At 40.0% G+C, this 15,000-nt stretch overlaps 1 protein-coding gene across 4 annotated transcripts in view; it reads left to right on the top strand.

Moving 5' to 3' along the window:
• Positions 1-15,000, top strand: part of LOC133641568 (LIM domain only protein 7-like) — a 90,672-nt gene that overhangs the window by 51,553 nt on the left and 24,119 nt on the right. For all 4 annotated transcript variants that reach the window (XM_062035408.1, XM_062035389.1, XM_062035397.1 and 1 more), the window contains exons 14-16: positions 1,041-1,352; positions 4,851-4,965; positions 8,042-8,203. In XM_062035408.1, coding sequence (XP_061891392.1) covers positions 1,041-1,352; positions 4,851-4,965; positions 8,042-8,203 — 589 coding nt within the window. The remainder of the gene's footprint in view (positions 1-1,040; positions 1,353-4,850; positions 4,966-8,041; positions 8,204-15,000) is intronic.

Raw genomic sequence — 15,000 nt, 5'->3', positions numbered from 1 at the left:
AGTGTGATGGCCCTGCATTTGGCGCCCTCTACAGTCTGCCCAAGCAGTGTTCCTGCTCGGCCACAAGTGGAATGCAGCTTTAGCTTGCTCACGTAAGAGACAGCAAGGCTACTAACTCAGCTGCCACACATCTTACACTGACGGTACCAATACCCAGAATCCCATGCAGCCCTAACTCTTCCGCTCAACCAACCACGAAGAGGGGGGGGGGGGGGGTTGATGTGTGGGGGGATTTGGTGGTAGCGGGGGTGTATAATGTAGACCGGAAGAGTTAGGGCTGCATGGGATTCTGGGTAATGGTTGTGTTGTGTTTATGTTGTGTTACAGTGGGATGTTCTCCAGAAATGTGTTTTTCATTCTTTTTTGGTGTGGGTTCACAGTGTGGCGCATATTTGTAACGTAACAATGTTGAAGTTGTTTGATACGGCTACCGTCAGTGTAAGCTGTGTGGCTGATGAGTAAGTATGCTTTGCTGTCTCCTGTGTGAGCAAGTAATAACAACATGCAACATGTGGCTGGACTGACACGCTGTAAGTAAATGCTATAGAGGACAATTACTGCAGTGCAATTAGGGCACGCCCTTTATATAGTAATTAGAGTGTTAATAGGATTATTTTTCCCTGGGAGTAATCTATGAGAGACACTGACATCCATAAGTCTCCTGGGAAAATCGAGGGGGTCGGCGTGCATGTAGCTGAGCCGCATCAGAGTGGTCAAGGAGCCGCATGCGGCTCCGGAGCCGCGGGTTGCCGACCCCTGGAATAGGGGAAGAAACGGTTTTCCTTTGGACGTTCTTTTACCCAGAAAATTCAAAACGGCTTATATATTTCACTTTCAAAAGTGTGGGTATGTGTTTCACTCACTTTGGTTAAGTGTTAACATTGAGAGCATTTCCCTTTCGTGTGGCTCACCTATTGTTTATCTCATAAATTATATACGCTGCTGTGAAACTGTACCTGTTGACTCTCTTTCAGTTAATGTTCTCTCTCTAAGGTTAATACAATGTTCATGCTTCCTAACCTGACGTATTTGTCACTCAGGAGATCAGTCCACTGGACAGTCAGAGCCCAGTCTTGACTCGTGAAAGCGAGGCATGTGTTCCCCTCGCCGCCAGCTCTTTGCTCAAAAGACAGAACGCCACTGCTTGTCTAAAAACTTGGCAGCAGAATCTGATGCAGGCAGCCAACCATGTCGAGAAGACCGCTTTAGCCAAGGAGGAGTGGGATAGTCTCCCTGACCAGACCTTGCAGACTAATGGTGTTCAGCATCAGTCCCAGATATATTTGAACATGGAGCCCCAACGCAGCCAGGCCACAGCTCTTCCTTGCCATGCCAGCGTCAACATGCTAAAGGTAAGGTTTTAATAAGTAGAAAAACTTATGTTTGATTGCAATTATGGTCGGGAAAAGCCGGAGAGAATGTTGGTGTACAGAAGTTACCATTGAGCAAATTAGTTGATGTTGAAAAAAATTTTTATAAAAATCATTCATTGTTTTATTTTTTCATTCAACGCTAAAATCTCTAGATCAACCTCAGATCAGTCAATATAAAGTTTTAATTTTGTATTTTTTTTAATGTTTTATGCCATTTTTCTTAACAAAAAAACTAGTTTTTTAAATGGCAAAAGCACAGAATATGCAACATTTTCCCCACCCAAATTTTCAAAGTGGAATATTTGATGTGAAGTAATTGGAGCCTTTAATTAGGCAGTAATTCATAACATTGATTTTGATCCATTATTTTTATTATAGAGCAGTGGTTCTTAACCCTTGTTGGAGGTACCGAACCCCACCAGTTTCATATGCGCATTCACCGAACCCTTCTTTAGTGAAAAAAATTCAAATTCAAATTCAAGACAGTTATATGTTTTTGGTAACACTTTAGTATGGGGAACATATTCTAAGTAACAAAGACTTAATTTAGAATTTTTTGGACACTAGGGGAACATATTCTAAGTTACAAAGACTTAATTTAGAGTTATTTGGACACAAGGGGAACATATTCTAAGTAACAAAGACTTAATTTAGAATTTTTTGGACACTAGGGGAACATATTCTAAGTTACAAAGACTTAATTTAGTTATTTGGACACTAGGGGAACATATTCTAAGTAACAAAGACTTAGTTTAGAATTTTTTGGACACTAGGGGAACATATTCTAAGTTACAAAGACTTAATTTAGAGTTATTTGGACACTAGGGGAACATATTCTAAGTAACAAAGACTTAATTTAGAATTTTTTGGACACTAGGGGAACATATTCTAAGTAACAAAGACTTAATTTAGAGTTATTTGGACACTAGGGGAACATATTCTAAGTAACAAAGACTTAATTTAGAGTTATTTGGACACTAGGGGAACATATTCTAAGTAACAAAGACTTACCGTAATTTCCGGACTATAAGCCGCTACTTTTTCCCCTCGTTCTGGTCCCTGCGGCTTATACAACGGTGCGGCTTATTTACGGCCTGTTCTTCTCCGACACCGACAAAGAGGATTTCGGTGGTTTTAGTACGCAGGAGGAAGACGATGACACAATGATTAAAGACTGACTTTTCATATACCGGTAGGCTGGTTATTTTGATAACGTACAGGCGAGCACTTTGTATTACTTTGCACCGTTGTATTATTTGTACTCTGCACGAATGCTGTTCGCCATGTCAAAGATGTGAACGTTTGATTGAATGATTGAAAGATTTATTGTTAATAAATGGGACGCTTTGCGTTCCCAAACAGTCATCTCTGTCCCGACAACCCCCTCCGTGGTAGCAGGAACCCCTATATACTAAGGTAATTACACATCAAAACCCTGCGGCTTATAGTCAGGTGCGGCTTATATATGGAGCAATCTGTATTTTCCCCTAAATTTAGCTGGTGCGGCTTATAGTCAGGTGCGGCTTATAGTCCGGAAATTACGGTAATTTAGAGTTATTTGGTTAGTGTTAGGGTTAGAGGGTTAGGGTTATAATAAGGCCATGCTGAATAAGGCATTAATAAGTACTTAATAATGACTAGTTAAGAGCCAATATGTTACTAATTAGCATTTTAATAAGCAACTAATTAATGGTGAATATGTTCCCAATACTAAAGTGTTACCATGTTTTTTTACTGGTGCACAAAATGAACCGTGCATGAACATCACCTTGTTCAAACAACAAAACCAACACAGTGCATAAACTCACAACAAATTACACACCTGCAAATCAGTCTGACTTCTGCTGTTGCCGTATCCGTAATACGCCGATAGGGAGAAGTTTTTATTTACACGATGAGTCGGGTGTGTTTTGACCTCCGCCGAACCCCTGAGCCCAACTCACCGAACCCCTAGGGTTCGATCGAACCCAGGTTACGAACCAATGTTAAAGAGCAATTACAGTTAAAAAAGAAAATCCCTCTAAAATGTTAACCTCTAAAGGCCTTAGTGGCCACATGCGTGGACAGCACCTTTTAGCTCTTATTTCCAAAATTGTGTACACTACTGAATTGGGGTCTTATGCCGACATATGGACACTTATACTGCTACCTGGTGGTGTCAGAAGAGTATAACATACAATGGAATTTGTAGGGAAAAAAAGTGTAAAAATAAAAATTAGCATGTCACTACACATGAAGTACACGTTTGTTACTTGTGGACTAAGTACATCATATAAAAAGATGATTTTTAGTTTTTATTCTAATTAGGGTCCAATAAGCCCAAATAGCAAAGAGAAATAAAAAAAATCATGTAAACAAACAGCTTGGGACTTAAGAGGTTAAGGGATCTAAAAGTGCCCCACACATTAGTGTTAAAAATAAGTCATGCATTATTTGTTTGCTTTCAACGTTTATATCTCTATCTCATTTATAAATCCACTTTAGATCTATCCGTTGATTAAAAGTTTTTGTTTTATATGTCCTTTTTGTCATAGAAAACTTCAGTTTTTTTTATCAAATCAAACTTTATATGGCACCTTTTCACACCGGCAAGTGGTAAACACAAAGGGATGTACAAAACAGAGAAAATAGAAGAACGGAAGAAAACACGCATTTGCACACACAGCACTATAGACAATAACAAAGCAAAAACAAAACATGGCATGGCACTGAGGATTTGAGGAAAAACGCCACCTTTTGAGGGGTCTACAGTGGAAAGTAACTCAAATCAACACCATTTAAAACAATATAGTATAAAACATGAAAATATATGTAAAGTATAAATATTACTATAAGTTATTGAAAACATAACATTGATAGAATAATAGACATTTTAATGATTAAAATAGAATACAACACAGTAAAATAATAAACAGATGATTAGTAAAAAACCTGATTTAAAATGGTGTCTTTTGCCTTTTTTTAAATTGTATTTTAATTTCAATGCTCTCTGCAGAAAACACAAAATATGCAATATTTAACCCCCCAAAAAATTCAAAGTGGAATGATTTTGATTCATTATTTTGTTAGCAACAACAGTTTTAACGAAAATAAAACGGCCTGCACTGCAGCTTTGTGTAACTTTGCAGCTTTTTTTTTTGGTTAAATTTCACCTGTTCGCTCCTTTATTCCACTTTTTAATGGGGTTGTTTATGATAGTATTTTTAGAATGTGCCGTTAAAATTAGCTGCGGGGCCTAAACGCCTCTCGGGCCGCACTTTGGACACCTCTGACTTCCACCTTCAGTTATGTTATTGTAATTGCACATGCATTTTGTTGACCGCCTCTAACCCCCGTCGTTGCATGTTTCTATTAGTAGAGATAATTCCCCCTCTTTAAAATGAGGTGCCCTGAAAGTATCTCCTTTCCACCAGGAAGCACTTGACATCTGATCAGTGGGTGTCGGCTTTAAGTGTGTGAACGTGGTGTGTCTTTCAGGTGGACTGTGGTCACTTGAGAGTTAATCTCACTCTAAACTCCGACAGTCGACAAGACTTGGGTTTCCAGCCTCGTTGGGATGCTACTGGAGCAAGAATAAAATACATTCAGCCAGGTAAGACATTTTGTCTCGACCTAAAAACTAAACATAACAAATGTACTATTCTTTTAAAGTATTTCCTTTTTATATATTAATTTAATGCATGCTTATTCTGTTCTGTTCAAATCTGTTGACAAAAGTAGACTGCAGCTACTGATTATTTTGATAGTCAACGATCAGTCAGATGATAGTGTACACACATTTGATAGCTCTACTTTTATTTTAGGCATGTGCTTACGAACAACAAAGCTGACTAATTAATTCATAAATATTTATTTTTACTATAACTGTGCTGCTCATTCAGCTTTTACAAACATTTTAATGATTATTAAAATGTTCCCATTAAAAAGAAAGGAAAGGCAAAGTGCAAAAAAAACAACAAAAAACTTGTTTACGTATTTAAAAACAGTAAAAATAGCAGCAAAGGAAACTAACAACAAAACACAATATTAACTTCTGAAAGAAAAGCATTTTGTGCTGTTTAAAAAGCTGCACATGAATATATTGACTATTAAATAACTCTGGGCAGTTTTAGCACTCTAATAGACTCAGTGTGTAGATTTGTATCTTTTATTAATTATTGAAAAGTTGGCTATTTTTTAATAGATTGTATGTTTAATCTTATGATACCTCTGCATTGTTGCCTTTTTTTTACGCCATTGCAAATTGACTTTTAAAAGTCCTTGAATTGATGTAAACAATTTAGATTTTGTCTAAAATGATAATTGAATCTGTTTTTTCACACACGTTCATCTCATATTTGTTAGCTTGCAAGGCACAGGACAAGCTAACAATCTTACCGAGGTTGAGACTGCATCCTCCCTCCAGATGTGTGATTTCATGCCTCCGCATTAAATGTACAGCCATAAAAACAAAGTTTGCTTTGCAAAATGAGCAAGGTATTCATGTTTTTAACAAGAATAAAAAGGAAATATTCTCACATTTTACATGAGAGTGGCGGCTCGTACCCGCTTCTGCTAGGAAAAACGAGTGACGTCACGACTTTTCGACAAATATACCGTATTTTCCGGGCCATGGGGTGCACAGGATTATAAGGCGCACTGCCAATGAGCGGGTCTAGTCAGGTCTATTTTCATGCAAAAGGTGTACCGGATTATAGGGCGCATTAAATGAGTCATATTATTTATTTTTTCCTTGTGGCCTACATAACATGTAATGGTGGTTCTTTGGTCAAAATGTCGCATAGATGATGTTTTACAGATCATCTTCAAGCCGCTTTCTGACAGTCTCTTCAGGATGCACCGTTTTGTGGGCGGTCTTATTTACGTGGCTCACCTTCGGCAGCGTCTTCTCCCCGTCATCTTTGTTGTAGCGGTATAGCGTGCAAGGACGGGAGTTGAAGTGTCAAAAGATGGAGCTAACTGTTTTAATGACATTCAGACTTTACTTCAATCAATAACGGAGCAGCATGTCCTCATCCGGAAACAAAACCGGAAATGTGTCCCGTGAAAAACCATCCGAACTCTCTAATAACTAAAGTTCCTTGGGTGAATAATGTAAACTCACTACACCGGTATGTTTTAGCGCTTTCATGGCGAGTTTACTGACAGATATAAGTAAGAACTTTACACTACTTTATATCAGAAATGGCAACAGCGGAGGATGAATGTCACATAACAAGAAGATAGAGGAAAAAGAAGCTTATCGACTACGGACTAAAAAAGTGCACGCGTGCTAAGTTTCAGGACTTATGCAGATCCCAAATACTTTGTGCTCGACGCCTCAATCATTGGTATGTTTTCATCTACAAAACCATTCTGGGTATCACTCCATCTTATCTGTCTTTTTTAACAAAGAAACAAGGAAGTCACAATCTTCGTTCAATGAATGTTCTGCAATTTGTCGTCCCCAAAGTAAGAACTGAACTGGGCAAGAAAGCATTTAGGTTTTCAGCACCAAAGGCTTGGAATAACCTACAATCGAATATTCAACTTTAAACCCTTGTTACATTAAATGAGTTTAAAGCTTCTGTGAAAGGACTACAGTCTATCTTGTTTGTATGCACATGTGTCATGTGAGCAAGTTTTAATGTTGTAAATTTGATGTTTTATGTGTTGTTTACTGTTTTTAATGTAACCTTGCTGCTGCCCTCTTGGCCAGGTCTCCCTTGGAAAAGAGATCTTTGATCTCAATGGGACTTTTACCTGGTTAAATAAAGGCTAAAAAAAAATTAAAAATAAAAATACAGATCAGCAGGTACCAGAAGGTAAGAAAAGTTGCTTTTGCATAATATTGCGAAACAAAACGCCAGAAAATGTCTTGCCTTATACACACCATAATAATACTCCTATGTTGAAGCACAGCACAATCCATCAAGCGGTGCGGCCTCATAGCTTACCAAAGTTGTACTAAAACATTTTGATCGATTTTTGAGCGCTGTGTGTAATGTTCTATATTTTCAATGGAACATATACAATTTTGGTGTTTACTTGAGTCATATTGCAGTCTACATGTATCTCTTATGTGTGACTACCATCTACTGGTCACACTTATCATTTCACCATGTACTAAGTAAAATAGCTTTGAGGTCGGTAAGCACAACCAAACTTATTCCGTACATTAGGCGCACCGGGTTATAAGGCGCACTGTCGAGTTCTGAGAAAATGAAAGGATTTTAAGTGCGCCTTTATAGTCCGATAAATACGGTAATTGTCTGCGACAAATTTTATTGTTGACAATGTCGACTAATCGTTGTCACAATTTTTAGCGTGAACATGCTACATACAACACGTATTTAAAAGCCACTCCTGAGTGTATAAACCCATGTTAGAAGGGGGTTTTTGTGTTGTGGCAGTGGAAGACTTGTGTTCTGTGCAGGAATTTAGGAATAACACGGGGAAACATTGGCACAAACAACCCACTTTGAGGACAAGTTTGTGGCTGACACACTTTCAGGAGTAGAAGCGACTGCCGGGAATTGGACGCGTTACAATTTGGCGCGGCAGCCTTGTCTCTGCTCCTCCTTTTTTTTTTTTTTTTTGGTTGGTTCCAGCAAATCATTTCTAAAGCGGGTACCTTGTCTGCGCCCGTATCTGTCATCTTCTCCTGACGCCTGTCCTTCCCTCGGCAGGCGGCCCGGCGGAGCTCTGCCAGCTGCGTGTAGACGATGAGATCCTGACTGTTGATGGAGTCGCAGCAGCACACATGGCCTCCAGTCTGTGGGAGGAAAAGATGGCATCTGCCTTGCAGACGGGAGCGCTCACCATGGATGTTTGTCGCTGTGTAAATAAGGGTAAGCAACTGGGTGTAATGAAGACGTGTTTGTCCCTTAGAGACTAATATAGTCCTTTGTGTGGCAACAGCTGCATACATTTATACAGATTGTCCTGATCACCAGAGAAAATGCTTATTCTGTAATGGAAAAATTGCTTGATGTCATCAAGTCAAAAACGGAGAGTGTTCTGCCCATTACATATACATAAGTATGATAATAATAAGTCATGCAGTGTGTCTGGGTTATTTTTTGCCTCATCCCTCACTTAAAGGCCTACTGAAAGCCACTACTACCGACCACGCAGTCTGATAGTTTATATATCAATGATGAAATCTTAACATTGCAACACATGCCAATACGGCCGGGTTAACTTATAAAGTGCAATTTTAAATTTCCCGCTAAACTTCCGGTTGGAAACGTCTATGTATGATGACGTATGCGCGTGACGTCACGACGGCAACGGAAGTATTCGTACCCAATGTGTCACCATACAAACTGCTCTGTTTTCATCGAACAATTCCACAGTATTCTGGACATCTGTGTTGGTGAATCTTATGCAATTTGTTTAATGAACAATGGAGATTGCAAAGAAGAAAGTTGTAGGTGGGATCGGTGTATTAGCGGCTGGCTGTGGCAACACAACAAGGAGTACTTACTTGGATAGCAGACGCGCTAGCCGATGCTAGCCGCCAACCGCATCTGTGATCGGGTGAAGTCCTTCGTCGCGCCGTCGATCGCTGGAACGCAGGTGAGCACGGGTGTTGATGAGCAGATGAGGGCTGGCTGGCGTAGGTGGAGCGCTAATGTTTTTATCATAGCTCTGTGAGGTCCGGTTGCTAAGTTAGCTTCAGCGTCGTTAGCAACAGCATTGTTAAGCTTTGCCAGGCTGAGAATTATTAACCGTGTAGTTACATGTCCATGGTTTAATAGTATTGTTGATCTTCTGTCCATCCTTCCAGTCAGGGATTTATTTATTTTGCTTCTATCTGCATTGGAGCCAGATGCTATCACGTTAGCTCAGTAGCTAAAGAGCTTCGCTGATGTATTGTTGTGGAGATAAAAGTCACTGTGAATATCCATTTCGCGTTCTCGACTCTCATTTTCAAGAGGATATAGTATCCGAGGTGGTTTAAAATACAAATCCGTGATCCACAATAGAAAAAGGAGAGCGTGTGGAATCCAATGAGACCTTGTACCTAAGTTACGGTCAGAGCGAAAAAAGATACACCCTGCACTGCCTCTCTAGTTCTTCACTCTAACGTACCTCATCCACAAATCTTTCATCCTCGCTCAAATTAATGGGGTAATCGTCGCTTTCTCTGTCCGAATCTTTCTCGCTCCATTGTAAACAACGGGGAATTGTGAGGAATCATACCTCCTGTGACGTCACGCTACTTCCGGTATAGGCAAGGCTTTTGTTTATCAGCGACCAAAAGTTGCGAACTTTATCGTCGTTGTTCTATACTAAATCCTTTCAGCAAAAATATGGCAATATCGCGAAATGATCAAGTATGACACACAGAATGGATCTGCTATCCCCGTTTAAATAAAAAAATTTCATTTCAGTAGGCCTTTAAAGCATGAGTGAAGAATGCGCTACAGACCTGATAAGTACGAAAGAGATGATATGGTATTATCGGCTCACAGATGCTACCTGGTGGTTGTTTGAGCACACTGCAGCTCGTCTTGAGTAGTCCCACTCCTTAAAGTAGCAGTAGAGTGGAAAAACGAGTTGCCTCTATATTGAGGCTATTATCTGATTTATGACACCAAAAGGCTTCCAAAGTTTGTGAGTAAATAGATATGATCAAAATACCCTATTTTTCGGACTATAAGTCGCAGTTTTTTTCATGGTTTGGCCGGGGGTCCGACTTATACTCAGGAGCGACTTATGTGTGAAATTATTAACACATTACCTTAAAATATCAAATAATATTATTTAGCTCATTCACGTAAGAGACTAGACATATAAGATTTCATGGGATTTAGCGATTAGGAGTGACAGATTGTTTGGTAAACGTATAGCATGTTCTATATGTTAGTTATTTGAATGACTCTTACCATAATATGTTACGTTAACATACCAGGCACGTTCTCAGTTGGTTATTTATGCCTCATATAACGTACACTTATTCAGCCTGTTGTTCACTATTCTTTATTTTAAATTGCCTTTCAAATGTCTGTTCTTGGTGTTGGGTTTTATCAAATAAATTTCCCCAAAAATGCGACTTATACTCCAGTGCGACTTATATGTTTTTTTCCTTCTTTATTATGCATTTTCGGCCATGCGACTTATACTCCGGAGCGACTTATACTCCGAAAAATACGGTAGTATCAATCTCACGGAGATTCCCGAGCCATTTTGAGAGATAATGACGTCACGCTAGGAACCACCGATCCCTTCCCCGTACCAGGACAATGCTAGTCAAGCAGACTTTGTGAGAGCCAGCAACGATTACTTTGGAAACATTACGATCCGGAACCTTATATTTTTGAGCCCGAACACAAAGAGGATGAGCAGTAAGTTTTAGAAGCCGAGTGCTAAACGAATGCAGCTTTATTGTGACACGTAGCATTGCTAGGTGCTAAACATACAAACTAACCATAACAAACCAGAATAAAATAAACTGTGATATTTCCACACTCACATAATTCTGTTTAGATGAAGATTCAATCACAATCCTCACAAAGGGTTTTGAAAAAGTTTCTGCAACAAGCGTCTTTTGTCTTTTTCGGGGGGTGTATATTGTAGCATCCTGGAAGAGTTTGTGCTGCAAGGGGTTCTGGGTATTTGTTCTGTTGTGTTACAGTGCGCATGTTCTCCCGAAATGTGTTTGTCATTCTTGTTTGGTGTGGGTTCACAGTGTGGCGCATATTTGTAACAGTGTTAAAGTTGTTCATACGGCAACCCTCAGTGTGACCTGTATGGCTGTTGACCAAGTATGCCTTGCATTCACTTGTGTGTGTGAAAAGCCGTAGATATTATGTGACTGGGCCGGCACGCAAAGGCAGATGTCCGATAATTTCCGATATTACATTTTAAAGCATTTACCGGCCGATAATATCGGCAGTTCGATATTATCTGACATCTCTAGTTTTAAGCAGGGTGATCATGCCAAATGTTTAAAAATGTAATGACGAGCATGCTGATGAGCTTCCCTGAGATGTTTTTGTGCAGAAATTATTTGGTTCTGCAAAGCGATTGTTGCAGCTGCTGTCAGGTTGGCTGGTCTCAGACCATCTGGGAGGTGAAGATGCTGTTTGCGAAAGGTCCATGGGCTGGTGTGGTTACATGTAGTCTACGGTTGTGATGACGGTTGCATGTACTGCCAAATTAGTGCTAGGGAAAAAAAAGAACATTTAATGGAGAGGCAACAGCTCAAGTGGACGTACGTCCCTGCGGTCAACGTGCCTTTTGCACGCTCCCTCAACACTGGCAACATCTGTGGCGTTTGTGCCTCCTAATAAAACTGCACACTTTTATTTTGGCCGGCGTAGGGCACAGCTGTGCAATAATCACGCGGTCTAATCAGCATCTTGATATGCCACACCTGTGAGGTGGATGGATTATTTTGGCAAATGAGAAGTCCTTACTATCACGGATTAAATCAGATTTGTCAACTATTTGGGAGAAAAGGGCATTTTGTGTGTATAGTAAGTGTATTGATCTTTGCGTTCAACTAATGAAATATGGGAGCAAAACCTAAAGTGTGTAAAATTATGCGTTAATTGTGATTATTCGGTCATATTTAGGGCGTTATACTTTTGAATCGTGGTAATCTCATTTTTAATATTTGACGTTACTGTTTGTGTGCAAGTTGCCTCGCCATGGTCATGTGCTTGACTAACAGGATGTGCAGAGTTGCCAGGTGGAAAATGACAAATAATGGTATCAGACACTTTAGATTATTGTACTGAATATGGCCGATTAATATGGAGAATGTTTTAACCCTGTGCACTAAGGCAGTGTTTTTCAACCTTTTTTGAGACTTTTTTTTGCGTTGAAAAAATGCGGAGGCACACCACCAGCAGAAATCATTAAAAAACTAAACTCAGTTGACAGTAAAAAGTCGTTGTCGCAATTGTTGGATATGACTTTAAACCATAACCAAGCATGCATCAATGTAGCTCTTGTCTCAAAGTAGGTGTACTATCACAACCTGTCACATCACGCCGTGACTTATTTGGAGTTTTTTGCTGTTTTCCTGTGTGTAGTGTTTTAGTTCTTGTCTTGCGCTATTTTGGTGGCTTTTTCTCTTTTTTTGGTATTTTCCTGTAGCAGTTTCATGTCTTCCTTTGAGCGATATTTCCCGCATCTACTTTGTTTTAGCAATCAAGAATATTTCAGTTGTTTTTATCCTCCTTTGTGGGGACATTGTTAATTGTCATGTCATGTTCGGATGTACATTGTGGACGCCGTCTTTGCGCCGCAGTAAGTCTTTGCTGTCGTCCAGCATTATGTTTTTGTTTACTTTGTAGCCAGTTCAGTTTTAGTTTCCTTCTGCATAGCCTTCCCTAAGCTTCAATGCCTGTTCTTAGGGGCACTCGCCTTTTGTTTATTTGTGGTTTAAGCATTAGACACCTTTTTACCTGCGCACTGCCTCCCGCTTTCCGACATCTACAAAGCAATTAGCTACCGGCTGCCACCTACTGATATGGAAGAGTATTACACGGTTACTCTGCCGAGCTCTAGACAGCACCGACACTCAACAACAACAACACATGATTTGCAGACTATAATTACTGGTTTGCAAAAAATATTTTTAACCCAAATAGGTGAAATTAGATCATCTCCACTAAGGCACACGCTCGCATGCCAGTGCACAAAATGAAAATTTACTTCGGAGTGCTAAATAAATAACTTAATGTTCTGTTGTTAAATAAGGTCTACAACATGTTGCATATTGATGTACATGTAGAAGACAGCTGTGATTGACAGGAAAGATGATCGAAGCCAGCATTTCCTCCTCGTGAAATATTTGACAAAGATGAACATCAAATTGTGACAATTATAAATGTTTATTTACTAAATCTCTTCTTTTATGCAGCTGACATTGTTATCACCAGGAAAGATGAGGTCACCTACCTAGGTTCCATTCTAGAGGCTAATCTTTCCTGTGATAAAATGGCAACCAAGGTAATCAAAAAGGTCAACCAACGAACGAGATTTCTCTACAGAATCTCCTCTCTGGTCAACAAAAGCACCATGAAGATTGTAGCGGGAACTCTCATTCAACACTTTTTCGACTACACATGCTCCTCCTGGTACCCTAGCACCTCCAAAACCCTCAAATCTAGACTCCAAACATCCCAAAACAAGCTAGTCAGGTTACTTCTAGACCTCCACCCCAGATCACACCTCACTCCTACCCACTTCTCCAAAGTGGGCTGGCTCAGGGTGGAGGACAGAGTTAAACAACTTGCACTGAGCCTGGTCTATAAAATCCGCTACACCTCCCTGATACCGAAGTACATGTCAAACTACTTCCATAACGTAAATGACCGCCATAACCACAACACCAGGGGGAGCGAAACAAACCATGTTGAACCCAGATTCCGATCTAACAAAGGTCTTAACTAATTCTCCTTATATGCCACATCAATATGGAATGCACTCCCAACAGGTGTAAAAGAAAGTGCATCTCTATCCTCCTTCAAAACCACACTAAATGAACACCTCCAGGCAACTACAACCCTAGACTAAGACCCTCCCCCCACCACATCCCACCTCCCTGGATTGTAAATAATCAAATGTATATGCTTGTTCTTATGCTTTCTGAACTCACTATGTTCACTGCTCGCTGTACATATCCTACCAAGTCAGACCTACTCTGTTTCAATGTCCATTTCTCAGATGATATAATTGTTGATGACTGAAGTGCTGATATCAACCAAACCTAACCCCCTCCACATCTGGATTGTAAATAATTCAATGTATATATTCTGATGATTAACTTGTGTGATGACTGTATTATGCTGATAGTATATATCTGTACCATGAATTGATTAACGTGGACCCTGACTTAAAGGCCTACTGAAAGCCACTACTACCGACCACGCAGTCTGATAGTTTATATATCAATGATGAAATCTTAACATTGCAACACATGCCAATACGGCCGGGTTAACTTATAAAGTGCAATTTTAAATTTCCCGCTAAACTTCCGGTTGAAAACGTCTATATATGATGACGTATGCGCGTGACGTCAATCGTTGAAACGGAAGTATTGGTACACCATTGAATCCAATACAAAAAAGCTCTGTTTTCATCTCAAAATTGCACAGTATTCTGGACATCTGTGTTGGTGAATATTTTGCAATTTGTTTAATGAACAATGAAGACTGCAAAGAAGAAAGTTGTAGGTGGGATCGGTGTATTAGCTGTAGCAACACAACCAGGAAGACTTTGACTCGGATAGCAGACGCGCTAGCAGATGTGCTAGCCGCCGATCGCACGGATGATCGGGTGAAGTCCTTCGTACTTCCGTCGATCGCTGGAACGCAGGTGAGCACGGGTGTTGATGAGCAGATGAGGGCTGGCTGGCGTAGGTGGAGCGCTAATGTTTTTATCATAGCTCTGTGAGGTCCCGTTGCTAAGTTAGCTTCAATGGCGTCGTTAGCAACAGCATTGTTAAGCTTCGCCAATCTGGGAATTATTAACCATGTATTTACATGTCCATGGTTTAATAGTATTGTTGATCTTCTGTCTATCCTTCCAGTCAGGGATTTATTTATTTTGTTTCTATCTGCATTTGAGCCCGATGCGATCATGTTAGCTCAGTAGCTAAAGAGCTCCGCCGATGTATTGTCGTGGA

This window comes from Entelurus aequoreus, linkage group LG02, assembly GCF_033978785.1.
Source record: "Entelurus aequoreus isolate RoL-2023_Sb linkage group LG02, RoL_Eaeq_v1.1, whole genome shotgun sequence".
Classification (NCBI taxonomy): Eukaryota; Metazoa; Chordata; class Actinopteri; order Syngnathiformes; family Syngnathidae; genus Entelurus; species Entelurus aequoreus.
Note: the sequence above shows the minus strand (reverse complement) of the source record. Positions and strands in the feature narration are given on the sequence as shown.